Below are 18,682 nucleotides of genomic sequence, written 5' to 3' on the forward strand. Positions count from 1 at the left end.
GGGAAGTGGAATTTTCCAGCTGTGTGTTGGAGAGCAGAAGTGCTGAGGCAGCAAAACCTTCCTGATGTGACAGCAACACACGCAGCGGGACGGAGGTGCTGAGCAACACTTAGCTGCTACCACTGGAGAGCTCAGTTGAATTCATTTGCATCTGCTGACACACACACACACACACACACACACACACACACACAAACAAACAGGAAATCCGCTCGCATAAGCACACAATCTCCCCTCACCATCACAGACGTAATCCTTTGTGCAGGAGGGACACTTTAGCAGACATTGGATCAGAGAGAGCTATAACGGCGTCATATTTGTTCTCTTAAGCCGTGCATTTGGCTGAACCAATGGGCAGAGCTGGAGAAGGTTTAAAAACAGCAACAAAGACCTTGTTGTGTCTGAGAGAAGGAGCAGCCACGGTGGAAGAAATGCCAGATGCTTAGTAAGGAACAGAAATAGCCTCTAGTGTCATTTTGACACTACCCATCCATTTATTCTGGATTATTCAATCTGCTACAATGATGCAGAAAAAAGGAATATGTTGTGTTTTTTAAGCTCACTGTCTTTATCTGACTGTTCCCCACAGGAGTGAGTCCTGAGAGGGAGACAGAAGGTATTAAGAGGAGGAGGGGGATGAAAGAAAATGGGAATAAAAAGTCAGCTGTGTGCTTATCTCAGCTGCCAGGCTTCATTTCCTCTGTGTGTGACAGGTTGTCGGACACATGGGACTGCACTTATGAGCATAATCCTATCCAATATTCTGTTTTGGATGAGTTCACGCAGAGTTCATCTGCTGGTTTGGACATCATGTAGTAAATGTCCTGAACAGGCCATCCTGAGAGACAAAGAGTCTCACCGGTAAACATTTCAGAAGCAGGCAGTAAACGTCACATCACCAGTGGGACGGTCTAAATATAGCAGCCTTTGGAGTGTCTCTGTGTTTCTGTGCTTTTGTTGCTTTGTTACTCTACCAGCGCCTCATGATGAGCGATGGATGAAAACACAATTCTCTGACACAGTTAGAAAAGTTTTGGTTATATCACATCAGAGGTTTTCTGTGTTATGTGTTAGTCTGCTTTCACTGGTTGGAAATGGGCGTGGCTTTGTTTGAAAAAGATGATGTCACATAGTCTGGCCAATCGGAGTTTGGCAACATGACAGTGGCAGGGTTGTTTGCTTAAGTTGCCAGGCTCCTCTGATCAAATCAAACCCACATAGTCCGAGAGGGTATTAGTTTAGCATTATTGTATTAGCTTAGCATTAGTCTTTAAATCCCTACATACATTCTTCTACAAACTTTGATGATGAATGTAGCTTATTGCCTAGTTTACATCAATTCCAGCTGTTCTTGTTATACACTATCTAATCAGGTCTTATGTGTTTGGGGTAATGCGTCACAAAGTAATCCATTAGAGTAGTTGCATTACAGTTTTGTTGTGTAACAAGAAATGTCTCCTACTTCTTGGCCGGTAGCTGCGTACCAGCAGAAGGTAAACAAACAGGTGTCAGTGCGTATGTGTAGCTAGCTAATTCAACAAGCCAGTTGGCAGAGAGGACAGCATTTACTTCATGGAAATATTCCCATTATTTTGAATTTTTGGCCGCAAGGGACAAGAGAAACATGACGGTAAAATGTTGTGACCGGAGGATAAGTGCCCGTCAGCTGCGAAGAGCTCTACTTCAAATTTGAAGAAGCATCCGCAGCTAAACACAGCGCCACAACACTGGTGGGGACTAAGAGCCTGTGCTGTATTGTTGTCACGGAAACAGCTGTGTCTAATACTGTATGCTTCTGCCCAGTTCACTGGCAGATTATTAGCATAATAAAGAGCTGCAAAGGTTATATTGCATCTGTCATTCCTGTTATTAGGCTGCAGAGTGACAGGTTATGGGCTGTAAACTAGGCTGCAGTGATGAAAGAGTCAATACATTCAAAGGTAGACGTACAGTAGGCTACACGCTGTCCTGACAATAACTGTGATTTTAAATGCTATATTAATAAAGTTAATTATTATTATTATGATTACTATTCAGTCGATATATAATAAAGAATACATATAAACATAAACACTAGGCTGCAGTTCCCCTCAGCTTTAATTTCAGCACTGTTTTTTTCTCTTTAATATCCTGAAACTTTATTGTTTTGGTTCACTCTACTGCCTTATTTTTCCGTTTCAGGCGGCTGTTTCCAGTTATGAAGATTTAAAAAACCTATCTGCCCTCTCTATACAGTAGATAGACAAAGTTAGCATCTAGCTAGTGAACATAGAATAGCATTTAGCTGCTAAAGAGTCAGATATTTTCTTCAGGTGTTGGTGGAGAGCAAAAGTGAGCTAAAAGGAGAGTAAACATCAGTCTTACAGTTATGATGCTACTGTTGCTGCGTATCTGCTGGTAGTGAATAAAATTGGAGTTTTACTTAAAACTGCATAAAATTAGACGTTTTTAGGGGCATAGTTTATTTTGTGTTTAACCCTTTTACTGTTTCAGTTAAATCTTTACCTCGCTCTCTGAGCTTCTATCTCGTCTGAAGTCGGTCCGTTCTGGACTTGACGCTGCACAGCCGGACCTGGAGACACAAATGAAAACAAGGGGAGAGAAGGAGACACAGATGAAGTGGAGTTGACCTTAATAATCCATTACAAGCAGTGTAACGTTAATTGAAATTAGTCCCAGCGGAGACAATTAACAACCAAATGACAGGAAATTAAACGGCGGTTGATCATTATGTCCTCTTTCTTCTGTAATGACTAATGCGTAATGAAAAGCATATTAATCCTTCACTCAAGGTGAATTAACATAAATTGATTAATCCACTTGAACATTACAAAGCAAGCATTACAAAGAGTGTGTGAATGTGTGTGTGTGTGTGTGGCCCTGCTGTCGCTCTGCTCATTAGTTTACACATAATACTCTATTAGGGAACAATATACCGATCCGACACACACACACACACAGTCACACACACAGTCAGTCAGACAGAGTATTTCATGTGAAACGAAACTTGGATTTTGTGTGTTTTGTGTCACAGAGCGTTTAAAGCGAGGTCTGGATCGTGTCTGAGCTGCAGCCGTTAAATTGGAAACAGAGGAAATTCTGTCGTCTGCGGTTCTCGACATATTGACACACTGCAGCTTCACACATGCGCTCCTCGGGTCAAAAACAAGACAAGAGAGATTTTCCTGCATTTTTTTGCTGCAATTTTCCCCACCCTTTAGACGATTAAACAATAAACGCCCCAAAGATGTGAAATCACACGAGAGGAGACTCACTATCAAAGATTTGTGACTGTCTCTACCATCTCCCCTTCTTGCTGATGATATGATTCAAACTACAAGGCCCTTAAGATGTAATCCATTTAACAGCATAAGTGAGACGTGCAGATGGAGAGGCAGATAGGGAAGTAATTAATTTAAGACATGATAAGACGAGGACAACAGGGCGGCATCTCAGGGATTACAATCAAACACGAGTGAATCGTCAGCGTACGATGAGACTTTTTTCGCCCCTCTGGGACGTCGTTCATCTCAGAGCTCACATTTAACTTCTGGCACCTGCCTCTTTTCAAATTGAGAAATGCAGCGATATAAAGTTTTAAGACTTTGGTGTAAAGTCTGTTGGATTTATGATTGCTCGGCAGTTTAACGCTGCTGGGGAAACACTTGTTTCTGTCATTTGGGTTGCTTCCAGAGATCCAGTCTGTCTAATGAAAGGTGACCCTTACATAACAGCTTTACAGCTCCACACAGTCACTCTCCACTGCTCCCGTCTCTGATGGAAGTGACTCTCCTGCCAGCCGACGGTGCTAATGGCCGCCATTGATCAAGTAACAGACACCCAAAAATAGCAGGATGACAACAGACCTGACTCATACCTACTATCAGATACAACCCACTCTACAACTTCAAACACCTGCAAATACTCAACTGATTTACCTACCAGCAGACTTTTTCTGAACCCCGAATTGCGGGGGTATGAATGGGCACAGAGTCCTGATTGGTGATTGGCACTTAGGCCTTTGCCATGTGGGTGAATGTGACAGGTAGTGTAAAAGCACTTTAAGTGGTCTGAAGACTAGAAAAGTGTTCTGTAAGTAAAGTCCATTTACCAATATCAGGCTATATCATGTCCAATATCACTTCCAATATCAGGGGTCATACTTCCACTTATTTATAGCACCATCTGCAACACTACTTTAACTTTTAGTATCAGGACCAATATAAACTTTTCTTAATTATTATAAACAATTACATTCTATATGATGTGCTGAATTTAAATTCATAATCTTGTGTAATGCAAGTGTTTACTACCGTCAATGATACTGTTAATTCCCACCATCACTTTTTGATTATTATTGTAGATTACTCATTGTAATATTGTTTTTCTATTAGGCACCGTCTCTTTTGCATTAACAAATACACTTTATATTTTATATTTTCACGTATATTCAAGTTGTTTTTTGTATTTGTCTAATTTTGTTCTGTATTTTTGGAGCTGTCTAGTATTAGAATTCTATGTTATCGTATCGGAAATTAGTCGGACCAACAATTAAAAACCAGATGTATCTAATATACAACGATATAAATTATATTATTATTAATACGATATTCTTATTTTCTAAGTGTAAAGAATAGCATTTCTCCTTGGTAAACTATATATATAAATATAAATTAATTATCAAATCGTCAATTCCCTCCCTGGAGATGAATTAATTGACAAATTGTTCCAGAACTAATCTACATATAAAGACACACAGAGGTGTAATGTTGCATTGTTGCTTGAAAATTTTAAAGGTAAAGAAAAGTTTTTGCAGCAACTGTTTGAAGCAAAAAATTCACTTTTACTTATATTTGTACTCAGTGTCACTTGTCCAATTGAAATCTCATTTATTGAAGAGTTTGAATGTTGTTAAATCTCAGTTAGAGTCAGAAAAGCGTTGCTAACTGTCAAACCACAAAGAAGATAAAATTGTGAGCACCTTATTTTGTAAGTTATACTTTTGAATGTAAAATAATGTCTGAACACTGTCCTTTCAACTTTTTGAAAGCCATAACCATCAGGGAAGCATTTTTCTGTCTACTTAGTAGAACTCAATAATTTTACTGTTACTTAAGTTGGATGTAAACATTTTCTTTTAGCAGAAAAAAAGGTAAGAAAACATTCAACCTACTTTTACTTCAGTGATATATTTCAGTTCATATTTTCTATGGTAAAAAGTGACTTTGGCCTCCACTAAGAAGTTATTAAACTGACCCATCAATGAGCCACACACCACAAACTTTAAACACACACAAAGTGAAACTAATTACCTCCATGCAGACTTTGAGGCACACACAGAGAGCGTTTGTACCTACATGACATGCTGAAGAAGAGGAAGCGGCTGTAGCAGACGCAGAGGCACTGACAGACCCACTCCCTGCTCACCATCTCTCGCCTTCAGCTGCCCCGTCCTCCCCCTCCTCCATCACCTCCCTCTCTGTCTCTCTCTCTCTCCTCACCTGCCTGCCTCTACTCCCCTCCTCCACCCAGCCTCAGTATCATCTGTCATCTTCTTGTAACCCACACCTCCAGGCAGCAGCAGCGCAGCGAGCATCTCTGGTTAATGTTTCAAAAGGTCGGGTTTGTCTGTAGGCTGCGCGGCCTAATGCCACTCACTCACACACACACACAGACACACATACACACACACACGCACGCAAACATCAGAGCGAGCTGATACACGGGCATCTCTGGTTCAGATAGAGCCTCGTACATACAGATAGTTCAGTAAGATATCAAATTAAAATGTGACTCGATGTGTTGTTCACTGAAAGTTGACCTTTAGCAGCCAGGGGTCAAACACTTAGAGCTGATTAAAACGGGCTGCTAAAGATGCACTGATAAATCCTTATGTCAGCTACTTTTTCCAAGGTAATAAAATGAAATCATTTTTATTACATAATTTTTTGTGGACTTTTTGCCTTGATTGGCGAAGACAGCCAAAGAGAGACAGGAAATACAGGGAAGAGAGAACTGGGGGACGATACCTTGGATGCACCAAGAGGCCAATGCTGCAACGTCTTATATCGTCTGTATATCGGACGTCTGCCCTACCAACTAAGCTAAACCACAGACTGTATAAAAAGATGGACCACCTGACAGCTCCCAAAACATCTCTATCGCCCCCTGCTGACTGGCTGCAGTATAGGTCATAAAGCCCGCCTCCTCCATGTTAACAGATGGGACATGAGTCAAACTATAAAATCAAAATACACACCAAATAAATGTTTCTCAAACATGGTTTCTGTCATTATAGTTAGTTCTTATCATGCTGATTTACGTCCAAGTGTTCATTTTTCTGACAAGTTAATTTTTAATTAGTTATTTGATGCTGTAAAAAGGATGATTGACAGATCTGTTGACAAATACGAAACCTGCAGCCGATCTGTTCCTGATTAGCAGAGCAGAGGAGGAACGGCGAGAGGAGACGTAACTAAAACAATCACTACAGTCATTGAAGTTTACATATCTGTGAACGTCTGCTTCAGACCAACACAAGAAGCTGTTCTGCTGTTAAATACGCCGACTTGCGGGATCTTTGCTGGGTTTTTTTCGGTAATTTAAGTGTGTTTTGGTTAGTGGAAGTGGCTATGGCGGTTCCACCTGCCGATCTCTACTGGCAGCGCCTATCACGGGGGCTATTTTGGCTTCAATTAGAGTAGATGGAGATGTGTCGTCCATCTTTATACACAGTCATTGAGCTAAACCTGGCCCCCAAAAAAAAGTGGTCAGAAAAGTAGACATTTTCACTCCTATGTATCTATTCAAATGTTATTTACTAAGGAGGATTGTGAGATAGAATAGAGAGCTTCAAACAGCCGGTGAATCTCAGTCTGTTCTGAAAAATAAACAATGACTCAGTTACTTTATTAAAGGCAATAAATAAGTGTATACCCATCATAATTTGTTGGACAATTTAAATATGTCTAAAAATTGGATCATATAATTTATTTATAGGCAAAAATATCCTATAATTTGGAATAATGTAAAACAGAAAATGCTATTTTTCATACTTGTGAGGCTGTAACCAGCAATTGTTTGTTATATTTACTCAATTAAAGAGTTAATTTCCCTTCATCTGTTGATGAAGTATCTAAATGTTTATTGCCCATTAATCCCACCACAATCTACTGAATTTACTCTGTGCTCCAATATGTGAACACTGAGGACAAAAGGTCAGGTTGTGACCTTCTTACCACTAGAGGGGGCAGCACACTGGCTTACAGTCGTGGGAGAATCACACATCATCCTGATCTTTGGTTTACAAAGTGGGAATGTGTCTCAAATTCAGATCTTTAGCAATCTTTTGTAAAGGAGAAGACACACTCCTCTTTTTCTTTCACACGAACGCACACATGAAGACGAAAGCTGATATTCATTGTACTCAGAGTTTGAGTGTGTGAGAGTCTTGATTGTATCTCTGTCTATGCAGCAGAGTCACAGCTGTATTATATGAAGCTGGTGGCATTAAAGCGCCGCTATATCAGTCTGACTATCTTTCAGTGTGTGTGTGTCCTCCTCTAGTGTGTTTGTGCTCTTGTGTTTGGCTGCTGTCACTCGAGCCTCTTTGTTCTCGGTCCCGTGTTATTAAGCAGATGAAAAGATCTGCTCTCTAGCACGGGACCCGAGGGAGAACTTCTCAATGACTCACTCTAATTAAGAGGCTGGAGGGTCTGCAGGGGGAGACTCTCTGCTGCTGCTGCTGCTCGAATAATGACTGAAGCTGTGAGACTCACTCTGCCCCTCAGTCTCTCCTTCTTTCACTTTATTACACCCAATTTATACATGTCTGTCTCTCTCTTTCTGATACACTCGCTGGTGCAATAACAGAGTTCATAAGGATACAATTGCCTGTTTTTTATTTATATTCACCACTGCAGGAAGTCTTTAAATAGACCCTTTTTTCACAGGAGACGTTTTAATGTCGGTGGAACCAATAACATAAACAATGGTGTGTTTTTTTACCACTACAGGTCAAAATAAAAAATGTATAGCAGATATTACTTTCAGTTTTTTGAAACAACTGTCTCACTTGAGAGGCTTCCTGCATCTTAAATTATTATTGGCTGGTGATGCTGTGTTGTAATTTACTTTCCAAAGTGCCCAGCAGAGGGGACTAGGAGTCAAAACAAAGCTTCTCCAGCTGTAATACTGAAGACTGTTGAAGAACAAACAGGGAACACAAGACGACTTTTAGGCCTTTACAGAGGTTCTTTCACTTATTTTGTCTAATTAGACGTCTTGTAGGGGGACCATGTAAAGACTGTTCGATTTGCAGCTCTCTGGCCCTCATATTTAAAGTATTGCACATCTCAAGTGTAGATCAAAGTTGTTGAAAAGCACACTGAGGTCAGATGTTTATGAGAACTACAGGAGCACTTTGAATTTGTCTTTCAAATTGGAAACATTTTTTTTACATAAATTGTTATCATTATTACATTCTCAAATTGAATAAACTACTGCAAGGACATTTGTACCCCTACACTTCTTCTACGCCCATTACCACCACCACTAATGCTAGAATATTGCTAACAGCACAAAGACAGATTTAATCTTTGAACTGACAAACTTACTTGTTTCTTGATAATATGCACTAATTTTGAATTGGATGACTGCAATTTTTTATTCATTTTTCCAGAGATGTGGACTCGATGATGACTTCCGACTTGACCTGACAAAACATAAGTGACTTGAGACTCGACTTGACTTGAGGCATGATGACTTGGATGACTTGCGTGTGTTCATATCTTTGAATGTTCGCTGTTAAATATAAAATGATAAAATTCAATGTTGTCAAGTTTCTGTCTAACTATCAAGTATGTACGCAGCGCAAACTGGGAGTCATGTTCGGACGACTCAAAAAGCTCCCTGGGATGTGATTGTCATGATAGGATGACTGGCTGTCAGTCAAACTCCTCGCTATGGCAACATGCAACATCCAAGACCTCCGTGATGGGGAATATTTTATATGTATGAAAGGGAATACTTTTGGGATTGAACGAAATTTAAGTTATTTGTTTTGCGTTTGACGTTGTCTATCTGTCAGTATTTCACTCTTTAAAAGTGATAGGGAATATTAAATAAATAAGCTATTTGTTTTTGCTATGACTACACCGAATATCTATAATTATAATACAGATACAATTCATTGTCATACTTTTTTTTTTTTAAGATTATTTTTTGGCTTTTTGCCTTTATTCATAGAACAGCCGAAGAGAGACAGGAAATGTGGGGAGCAGAGAGTGGGGGATGACATGCACCAAATAGATCGGCAGACCGGGAGTCGAACCTGCGATCAGTGAAATGAAGACTGTAGCCTCTATGCACGGGGCGCCTGCTTTACCAACCGAGCCAAACCAGCGCCCCTCATTGTCATACTTTTTGAACAGGTTATATAAAGTGGCCAATAATATCATTATTATTAGGGGCTACTAATACCTTGTCTTTTCTCTTTATAAAGACTGGATACTACAGGTAAGAGTGCTGGATCTTGAGTGGAAAAAAAGTGACTTGACTTGGGACTGGACTTGCCTTAACTAAGGACTCGACTTGACTTGACTTGACTTGCCCAAGAAAGAATGACTTGAGACTTGCTTGGGACTTGAGCAAAGATGACTTGGTCACTACACTGCATTTCACACAGCGTCCCTATTCTTTGGGAATTTTGGTTGTAGTATACTATCACCACTAATAATGTAACACAGTATTACAGCTACTTTCAGCATCACACATCAAGTTTTTTGTGTACTTTTCCGTATGTGCAATGTTTTCTCCCACTTTTAACTTAGTATGTTGTTCAGTACGATGAACCATTCTAAAGTCAGAGTTGTGAAACATCAGCACAAGTACCTCTGCATCGGATCAATTTACTCTGCATGCTGTAACTTCATCTACATAGTGAAGTTGTACAACTTAAGTTGCTTTGTGGCCAGAAAAAAAGTGTGTAGTCTAATATAAGTCTCACATAGCTTATAAAATATATTATTTAATAGTGAAGACATAAACTAGAAACTAATGTCCAACATGTAGGAGAAAGTAGCTCCAGTGTAAGACAGGATGCGTGACATTTCAGCAGCAGTCTGAATCACTGTCAGTCAATCAGTGGCTTCCTGCTGCACTCTGAATCTCTGCTGCATTATTGATACGTACCGTATTAACATTTGGCTGAGTTTGTAAAGAACTGCATTCACAATTTAAGAGTGTGATTATCATTTCTGGAAGATTATAAAAAAATATTATTATGACTCTCTTTCTTTGCCAGGTTTGGTCATGTAAGTTAAAACCAAATTGTCCGTGTGATGCACTGGGGGGTAAACTGACCTCCATCCTGAGCGCTGAGCACGTTGAGCGCAAACAGCATGGCGTTGGAGAAGGTGGTCGCCTCCTCCTTGCTGGCAAAGTTGAGGCCATAGACCTGCCGGGCGTCCCTCCACTGGTGGAAAGTGGGCGTGGCCTGGTTGTATTTGAGGCCCTTCACTATGGAGTAGTTTATAACCACCTGAGAGAGACGAGGAAGAGGAGAGAGATGTAGTTTAGTTATGAACACTGTAAACAGATTTGTCTCTGTGGAGGATTTATCTTAAAGAGCTGTTTTTATTCTTTATCTGAAGGTGATGAACAACGACAGGCTGGGGAAGAAACACAGCGTAAACACAGTTCTTATAACTCTGTTGTGTTAGTGGAAGAAAAATAAATGTTGGAGAATTGATTCCTCTGTGTTCAAGAGGATTTTATTATTTGTATTTTGTCATTGGCTCTATTTAAGAGACAGAAAAGACACAGTCAGTGTTCATAAACAGCACGGCCGGTAAAGGCCTATAGATTTATCAACTTTAATATCTTTAATGATTCTTACATCATTCGCTACATTTTGATTAAACAAGGTGGTACAAATACTGCTGGTTATTATTTTTTTTGCAATAGCTAATAACTGAAATTATCACAGGACATCACATTATTTTGTCTAGGAGTGGGAATCGCAGGGAAACTCGCGATACAACACGCGATACGTTGGCCCACGATAATGATGATATCGCAATACAGGGATTCTGCAATAATTGATATATTCCAAGACAATCATATATTGATACATCACGATAGCTGATAATTAACTTCTTCTCCGGCCAATTAATTTCCGTTCACGTTACCTTCATTCATGTCATAAGCGCCACCATGAGGAGTCATGAAGTAGTGACGCGGTGAGTCAAAATCGCAGGGAAATCTGTTTACAGCGCCGTATATTTTAAATTAAAATATTGATATTTTGCACCAGCCACGAGTCAGGACGATGATATATTCCTGTATCAATATTTTGTCCCACCCCTAATGTTTTTGTATTCTCGTACTTATTGAGGACATGAACACTTTTTTAGACCATTTTTTAACAGGAAAAAGTAAATGCTACACAGATACATTTCAAGCCTTTTTCTCTTAGTTTTTAACATTTCTGTTACCTTTTTTTTGTCTGAAAACTTGAGTCTATATGCCCAAATGTGTCATTCTTACTGTAGAATAAAACATCTTATACATTAAAAAGTATTGGTGTGTTTTTATTTTGGCTATTTCATACATACGTCTTCTTTAATCAGCATTTTTTTTACCAATAAAACTTCTTTGAAATTATGTTTGAATGTGGAAATTTCATGTTGTTTTAAGTATTTGCTTTTAAAATAGTTTATCAGAGTTTAAATGTAAATAATATCAAACCAGTCTGACCAAATTCAGGGGAATGTAGATTTTAGATTTTCACTGTGTTGCTTAGGTATCTGAATCCAGCATGGACATGGCAGCCTCCGCCACAACAAACAAAAACATATATAGGGAGATAATCAGTGAAATACATGAACACTATATACAATACATGGTACACCACAAATATTCTTAAATGGGATTTCATAACATGAAAATCTTGATGTTTATAACTACAAAGGAAACGGCCCCTTTTATGGATCTTTGTCTTTTTCACTCTATTTTCAGTCTTTGTTGTTTCCAGCTCAAATCCTGTTTGATTGGTGTTGTGTGTCATTATTGTTACATAAACAAATCACACATGGAAAAATAGATGAGTAATAATGTGAAGGGTCACAGTTGAGAAGCATTAGTGCTACTAAAAGACTAGAAACACTACAGGATCGTGAACAAACAAACAGACTTTCATTACAAACACGTGATAGGCTTCTTCGGTTTTCACAAGCACCCTTTTCTGTTTCAAACACTACTTTACTTTTATAATACTCTGCTTTAGTGATTTTGTCTCTTCAAAAGAAAACTCAAGACTGTTCTTTGTGTTGCAATCCTCCAACAACCCGATGAAATCTCTCTGGTGACAAAACAGCATAAATTCCCCCAACTTTGTACAGTAAGACTCACAGCAGCATGTTGTAGTCCTCTGTCTGTTACCTGCTGGTCCTGCAGTTTGACGCCCACCACTCTGAACGTGTTGTTGGCAGTGTTGTGGTAGATGTTGATGCGGCTGAATCCCTGCTGTCCAGGCTTGATGGGCACCCACTTCTTACTGGTGTCATCGTAGACCATGACGGAGGCCCGCGCCTGGCAGATACTCTGCTCACTGAGGAGGAGAAGGAGAGAGAGGAGGGAGAGAGTTTAGTGTGAGCAGACTCAGAGAAAAGAGTGCATTTAGCTGCTGTGTAGCGTGCATGTAGGTGAAGAGAACATTAGTCACAGATGAGTGACAGCAACATGAGTTGTGGTTGTAACTCTTTGTAAGTAAATGTATTTAGTTAGGCTTCTAGTTCTATGAATGTTTTAGCACTCAGCCGACACTGACCGCAAATGAAGATGCACATAAAATGTTCACAATGAGATGTGACTTTATTTAAGGGGATTTATGTGCACATCTTGTATGTGGGTCAGGTACAGATTCAGCAAAGTATCCACACACAGCCATATTTAGAGTGCTGATAACTCCAAGCAGAGATTGCAAGAAAATTAAGAGAATAGGAAAATGGAAAAGACAAACATAGTAAAATACATACAAAAGTTGTCTCTCATTATTCAAGGAAAACAGTGTCATGAGAAAAAAATCGTCCTTTGGTGTAAGGGGGCACAACTTCTTCCCAAGAAAACAAAGCTTTAAGAGGTGTAAAGAGGGGGTATTAGTTTCAAATCTGGGGTTAAAGTTTCAAATCTGTAGGTAAAAGTATGTTGGAGTAATCCCCAGGCTTCTCAGCTCAGTCTGCAGGCTGCTGTGAACGTCAGGTTTCACACAGTTTTTTCTACACGCTGCACTTTGTGACGTCACAAAGGGGCGGGGGTTTCTTAAAGGGACAGAGTGGGTGGTTTCAGGCAGAATGTATGAGGGCCTGCACAGAGCACCAGTGTGAGAAAGATTTTTTTTAACTGTAAATTATGCTAAGCTACTCCACAGGTATCACAGAGTGAAATGTGAAGCTTGAAATGAGCATAATACCCCCCATTTAAAGTTATTATAAAGGGGTTGCAAACCAAAAAGCTGTTCAGTCTCAAAAGCAACGATCAAGTGAAGTAAATTCTCTTCTTTTTGTCTGAATTCAGCAAACTTTATATTTGAAATAATAAGTCCAGCAATCAACAAAACAGTCCAATAAATACAAGGTTTTTAAAAGTATATTTAAGGTCAAATGAACCTTTAACAGTAGTGACTGATGTCTGAGGATGTAAATGAGATAATTATGGTAAATACGCATCAACTCAGTCTCCTAATCCTTTGTTACACTAAGAGTCTAATCCAAATGTAATCAAGCGCCTGTCCAGCATCTGTTGATGTTCTTAATGAGAGGCAATACTAATGTGTGTGTGTGTGTGTGCCCACGTGCGTGTGTGGCCCCCAGTGTTGAGTCTGCATGCTCTCACATCTGACTGCATTTATAAGCACAGTGAAGCTCACATTCGCACACATTCATACACACACTGGCTGCAGTATATTGCAGCACTGTTCATTACAAGAGCAGTGTTTCTTGACCTTCTCCATGTGTTTAAAAGACAGAAGGCACACGCTGAATCACCACAGAGTGAAGGGAAAAAGAGATGACCAAGCTGGATGTATATGAGAAATGAGGAGAAAACACACGGAGGAGGAACAGAGAAACAATTTGAATTGCAAATGAGATTAACGAGAAGCGTCCCATCTGTGTCTTTGCCTGTTTGCCGAGCTAAAATTAGAGGATCGACCCCCAAGGCCGAGTGAAAGAGCTGCGTCAGAGAAGAGAAGGGGAGAAAAAACAGAGAGGGAGGGAAAAGTCTTGGCTTGTACAGTTCAGTGTTAATGCAGCATAAAGTACAGTTAGTATATATACTCTCATGTCTGTAGGCTAGGAACACTGGGGCCTGGACACAATAAGCTTAGCCTAGCATATAGACTGAAAGCAGCAGGAAACAGCTAGCCTGGTTCTGTACAATTTTACCCAAAAAACCCTACAAGTATTTTTTCAAAGATAACATGATTGAAAATAAAATATAAAATAGTTCCAATAATTAAAACACCAGAACAAAAAAATATATTTTCAGCCACGCTAGCTGCATGGCTAGCTGTGGAGCTGGAGGCTACACAAGTAACTTAGCTTGACAAGGAGACTGAAAGCAGCAGTAAAACAGATAAAACTGCCTTTAAGTACTTCTGGATACACAGTTGTTTTCCTCAAGAAATAGTCCCGACATATAAAAGCCTCTGAAGTCACTAAGTGTTGTTAGCCACACAAGAAAGGCTGGCAGAAATCACTGTGAATAAGGTGCATATCATGCAAACATAAGACTAGCATCTAGATGGCATGGACACTTAATGCTAATTACCAAATGTTAGCACACTTTGCTACACTTAGATGGTAACCATACACCTGCTTACCATTAGCATGTTAACATTGTCATTGTAAGCATGTTAGCTTGATGACACCTCATGACAGAGCTGCTAGCATGACTGTGGACTCTTGCTACATTCTTGTTAGCTTACTTCTGATTAAAAAAACATAGTACAAAGTGGAGCCTTGAGGCTCTAGCTTTCACACATGAAGTACATGAAAGTGGTGTCAAGATTGTTTTCGAAGTGTCTGCTAATAAACTAATGAGCTAATCCTAAAAATGTTGAAATAGCAAATGCCTCATAGCATTCCTCACTGAAGCCTACAGGAGGAGATATGCTAACTACTGTTCCTGACTTGGGCTCATATACTGTAGCATCGAATGCAACGTGTTTCTAATTTCTGGAGCATTCATGAAAACACAGCACCAGGCTAATAGATGAATAACACCAGCTTTCCCTCTCTTTCACTTCAAAGCACACTGAAAGGAGAGCAGTGGGAAGCAGCTGTAACGTGTAGGACCAGAAACCATCAACTAACAAAATGAAGTGGAAAAAAAATCCATATAATACTCCACTGAATACATTTTAAAGTGGAGATTAAAATAACTCTCCCAGGTTGAGTGTTACTCTCTGCACACGCGTTAGCGGTTTCAATGTGCACACACTTGAAACCCGCCCGAGCAGCAGCAGGGCAATGATGTGTTTAATTTATTGTCTTTAACTTGTCGACTCTGTTAATTTTTCAAAAGGAGTTCTTGGCGACTAGCTGGAAATGGCATAGAGGGCCCAGAAGCATGAATAAATGAGGCTCTCGAGCTAAAAGAGACTCGAGCAGGAAAAAACAGAGGAGACAGGGAGAAGGAGAGGGAGTGGTGGAGGGAAAAGAGAGAGAAAGAGAGGAGCTGTGAAGGAGCTGAGGCGTTTTTTTTATGACTGACAGTTATGGGACACACAAACACACACTCATACATGCACATGCACACAAAAACAGAAGTGTAGTGTAGAGCGCTTCACGTCACACTCGCTGAAAAATTAACAATTGCTCCGCAGGACATGAATAAATCAGCTCCTTGAAGTTACCTTGACAGCACACAAGCTGGAACTCAAGCACACACATAAACACACACACACACTCTAAATGCCATCCTTTTTGGTGTGTTCATGGCGAGTCAGAGCTTCAGTAAATTCAAGCTGACAGGGACAGACAGAGAAATCTCAGAGAGCTGCTGAGGAATCGTCTCCTCCAATCATTTACACAGAAACGTCCAATCACAGAGCAGAATGAGGACACACAAGTGTGAAAGAGGCTCAGTCACTATTAAAGCTCTGTCCTTACGTCTAAAGAAGCCATTTTGCATGATGAAGCACATTCTGGTTACTTTCTTGGATTCATAGCATTGAAGCTGTTACATTAGAATTCAGCTTTCTTCATCTCTGAATGACTATAAACATCCCAACATCCCAATATGACCTTGAGAGAGCAATTGGTAATAACATTTGCCTTTTAAAAAATCCACTTTTCAAGACTCAGATTTTTCAGATCATATTCTACATCAGACTCATGGACTGTATAAAAGAAGTGAACGTATCCAAAGTACTATTACCTATTGGTTCGCACACCCCACTTTTGAAGCGCCGTGTTTGGCATTTTGGCCGTCGCCATCTTGTTTTTTTGGAACCAGAAGTCTTGGTAGCGACTTGTCAATCACAGGTAGCCACGCCCTAAAGCAGTACCTGTTTTATCGTCAATTTTAGTCGTAATTGGACCATTATTTACTAAATTAATTAAAATTAATCATGCTGTATTGAAGAAGACTTGAAACTATGATTAAAACCATAAACTCATTAGGACAATTTTTACTGAGGTAATAAATCAACCGAGGAGTAGGGTCATTTTCTCATCTGCTTTCATACAATCAGACTACTATTTGCTACCAATGACTGTAAATATAGATATATAGACGGGTCTCCATTTGCTCTCATTGTACGGAATTGATGCCATAATAGCATAGCTATAGCGTAGCCACTTCCACTAACCAAAACACACACTTAACTTACAGAAAAACAGCAAGGATCCCGCACGCCAGCGTGTTGAACAGCTGAACAGCTTTTTTGTGTTGGTCTGAAGCAGACGTTACAGATATTGGACCTTCAATGACTGTAGTGATTCTTTTAGTTAAGTCTCCTCTCGTCATTCCTGCTCTGCTAATCCGGAACAGACGGCTTTTTACAGCATCAAATATCTAATTAAAAATAAACTTCTCAGAAAAATGAACACTTGGATGTAAATCAGCATGAGAAGAACTAACTATAATGACAGAAACCATGTTTGAGAAACATTTATTTGGTGTGTATTTTGATTTTATAATTTAACTCATGTCCCATCTGTTAACATGGAGGAGGCGGGCTTCATGAGGCTTTTAGGAAGCTGTCATGTCGTCCATCTTTTTATGCAGTTTGCTACCAGTGATCTTGCCTCCTGCTGGCCATTAAAAAGGGGTGGCCATTCAAAGGGTGAAGGGTGCATTCAGACCTGACAGCTGCGGTCCAGACTTTTGTTTGGACAGGTGAGAACAGACATTTGAACTCTCGTGCGGAACAAACTACCGGACGCTGGTCTGCCAGAAAACATGGGACTCAGTCAGTCAGTTTCTAAATCACGGTCCGGTTCGATTCAGGTAAGAACATAATATGACTTAAAGCTGGACCTAATATAGGAAGCAAAAAACCCCTGTGCATTGTGGGTTGTTAACAGATGTTGACACTTCGCCACACAGACAGGCAGTAAGATGACTCCACTGCTCTACTTTGATTTTAACACAACATTATAATAAAGCTTCTATCCCAATTGAAATATTTCCCTCATAAATGTTTTGTGCAATAGATGAACAGGAGTGTGCTCTCTCTCTCTTTGTCAACTTCAGGGAGTTTTCCCACGTGGAAAGCAGTCTCCTCATGCATCAAAACTTTTGGTCCACTGCTAAAAGCTGCCGTCTGAACACAAACCAAACTCAAGGCAATATATATAATATTATTGTTCCCTTCATAGCCATGTTGGAATCATCAATGAGTGCATCCATAAAGTCTGTTTACTTTGTTGCTAAGTCGTAAATATTAAGACAAGCTAAATATTTGTAATGATGGCATGTATATATGCAAATGCAAAGATAACAAAAGCATGATTCAGTCTGGGAAAACACATACTACTACACAACAATATTTATGCAGACCAGGAAATCCACACTTTCCCAAAGTCTATAAGAATCCTGATGCTTGCACTGCACACAACTGACTGCAACAATGACGCAAAGGGCAACTGACAGTCTTTTGTGAAGACGGGGAGCATGTCAAGCAACTGCAAGAAAAGCATGATAGATGTTGTGTAAGTGAATGCTTTTATCTCTGCAGCTGCTGACTGTGATGGATTCACTCTGAACAGTCTCACACTTCTGAACTCTTTAAACAAGAATCCCAGAGTGGCTCGTTCACTCTGATTTGTAGCTTAAATGACTTAAACACAAAATAATATTACACTATCATCATCACTATGTTTTGCGTTGGCTTCTCAGCATTGAAACCTGTTAAGTTAATGGGTCTGTGTGTCTGTTGAAGGTCACATTAATGAGGTCTGAGATGATAAACACATGAATTATTCAACCACACTGCTGATGTCGGCTCGTTGAAAAGAATAATTATTGCTCAAATGCTTCTGCCTTTTCCCCCATCTTCCTCTTTTAAACACACACACACACAGCACCACCATTAAGTTGTTCTAGTTTGTGTCTCAGGTCATTGCAAGGTTAATGGGATGCCTGTTTCACCCAAAATCCTTCCACCATTGTTCTC

At 39.8% G+C, this 18,682-nt stretch overlaps 1 protein-coding gene across 5 annotated transcripts in view; it reads right to left on the reverse strand.

Annotated features, from left to right (window-relative positions):
• evlb (Enah/Vasp-like b) overlaps window positions 1-18,682 on the reverse strand; it is a 53,038-nt gene that overhangs the window by 6,984 nt on the left and 27,372 nt on the right. For 3 of the 5 annotated variants that reach the window (XM_069656089.1, XM_069656073.1, XM_069656065.1), the window contains exons 2-4: window positions 12,412-12,610; window positions 10,363-10,540; window positions 2,506-2,572 (exon numbers count right to left, since the gene is read on the reverse strand). In XM_069656089.1, the coding sequence (XP_069512190.1) occupies window positions 2,506-2,572; window positions 10,363-10,540; window positions 12,412-12,610 (444 nt within the window). The remainder of the gene's footprint in view (window positions 1-2,505; window positions 2,573-10,362; window positions 10,541-12,411; window positions 12,611-18,682) is intronic. The other 2 variants (XM_069656097.1, XM_069656081.1) reach the window with 1 other exon arrangement.

Source organism: Semicossyphus pulcher, unplaced genomic scaffold (assembly GCF_022749685.1).
Source record: "Semicossyphus pulcher isolate SPU_LCO1_2020_fin unplaced genomic scaffold, fSemPul1.0.p SCAF_11, whole genome shotgun sequence".
In the NCBI taxonomy this organism is placed as follows: Eukaryota; Metazoa; Chordata; class Actinopteri; order Labriformes; family Labridae; genus Semicossyphus; species Semicossyphus pulcher.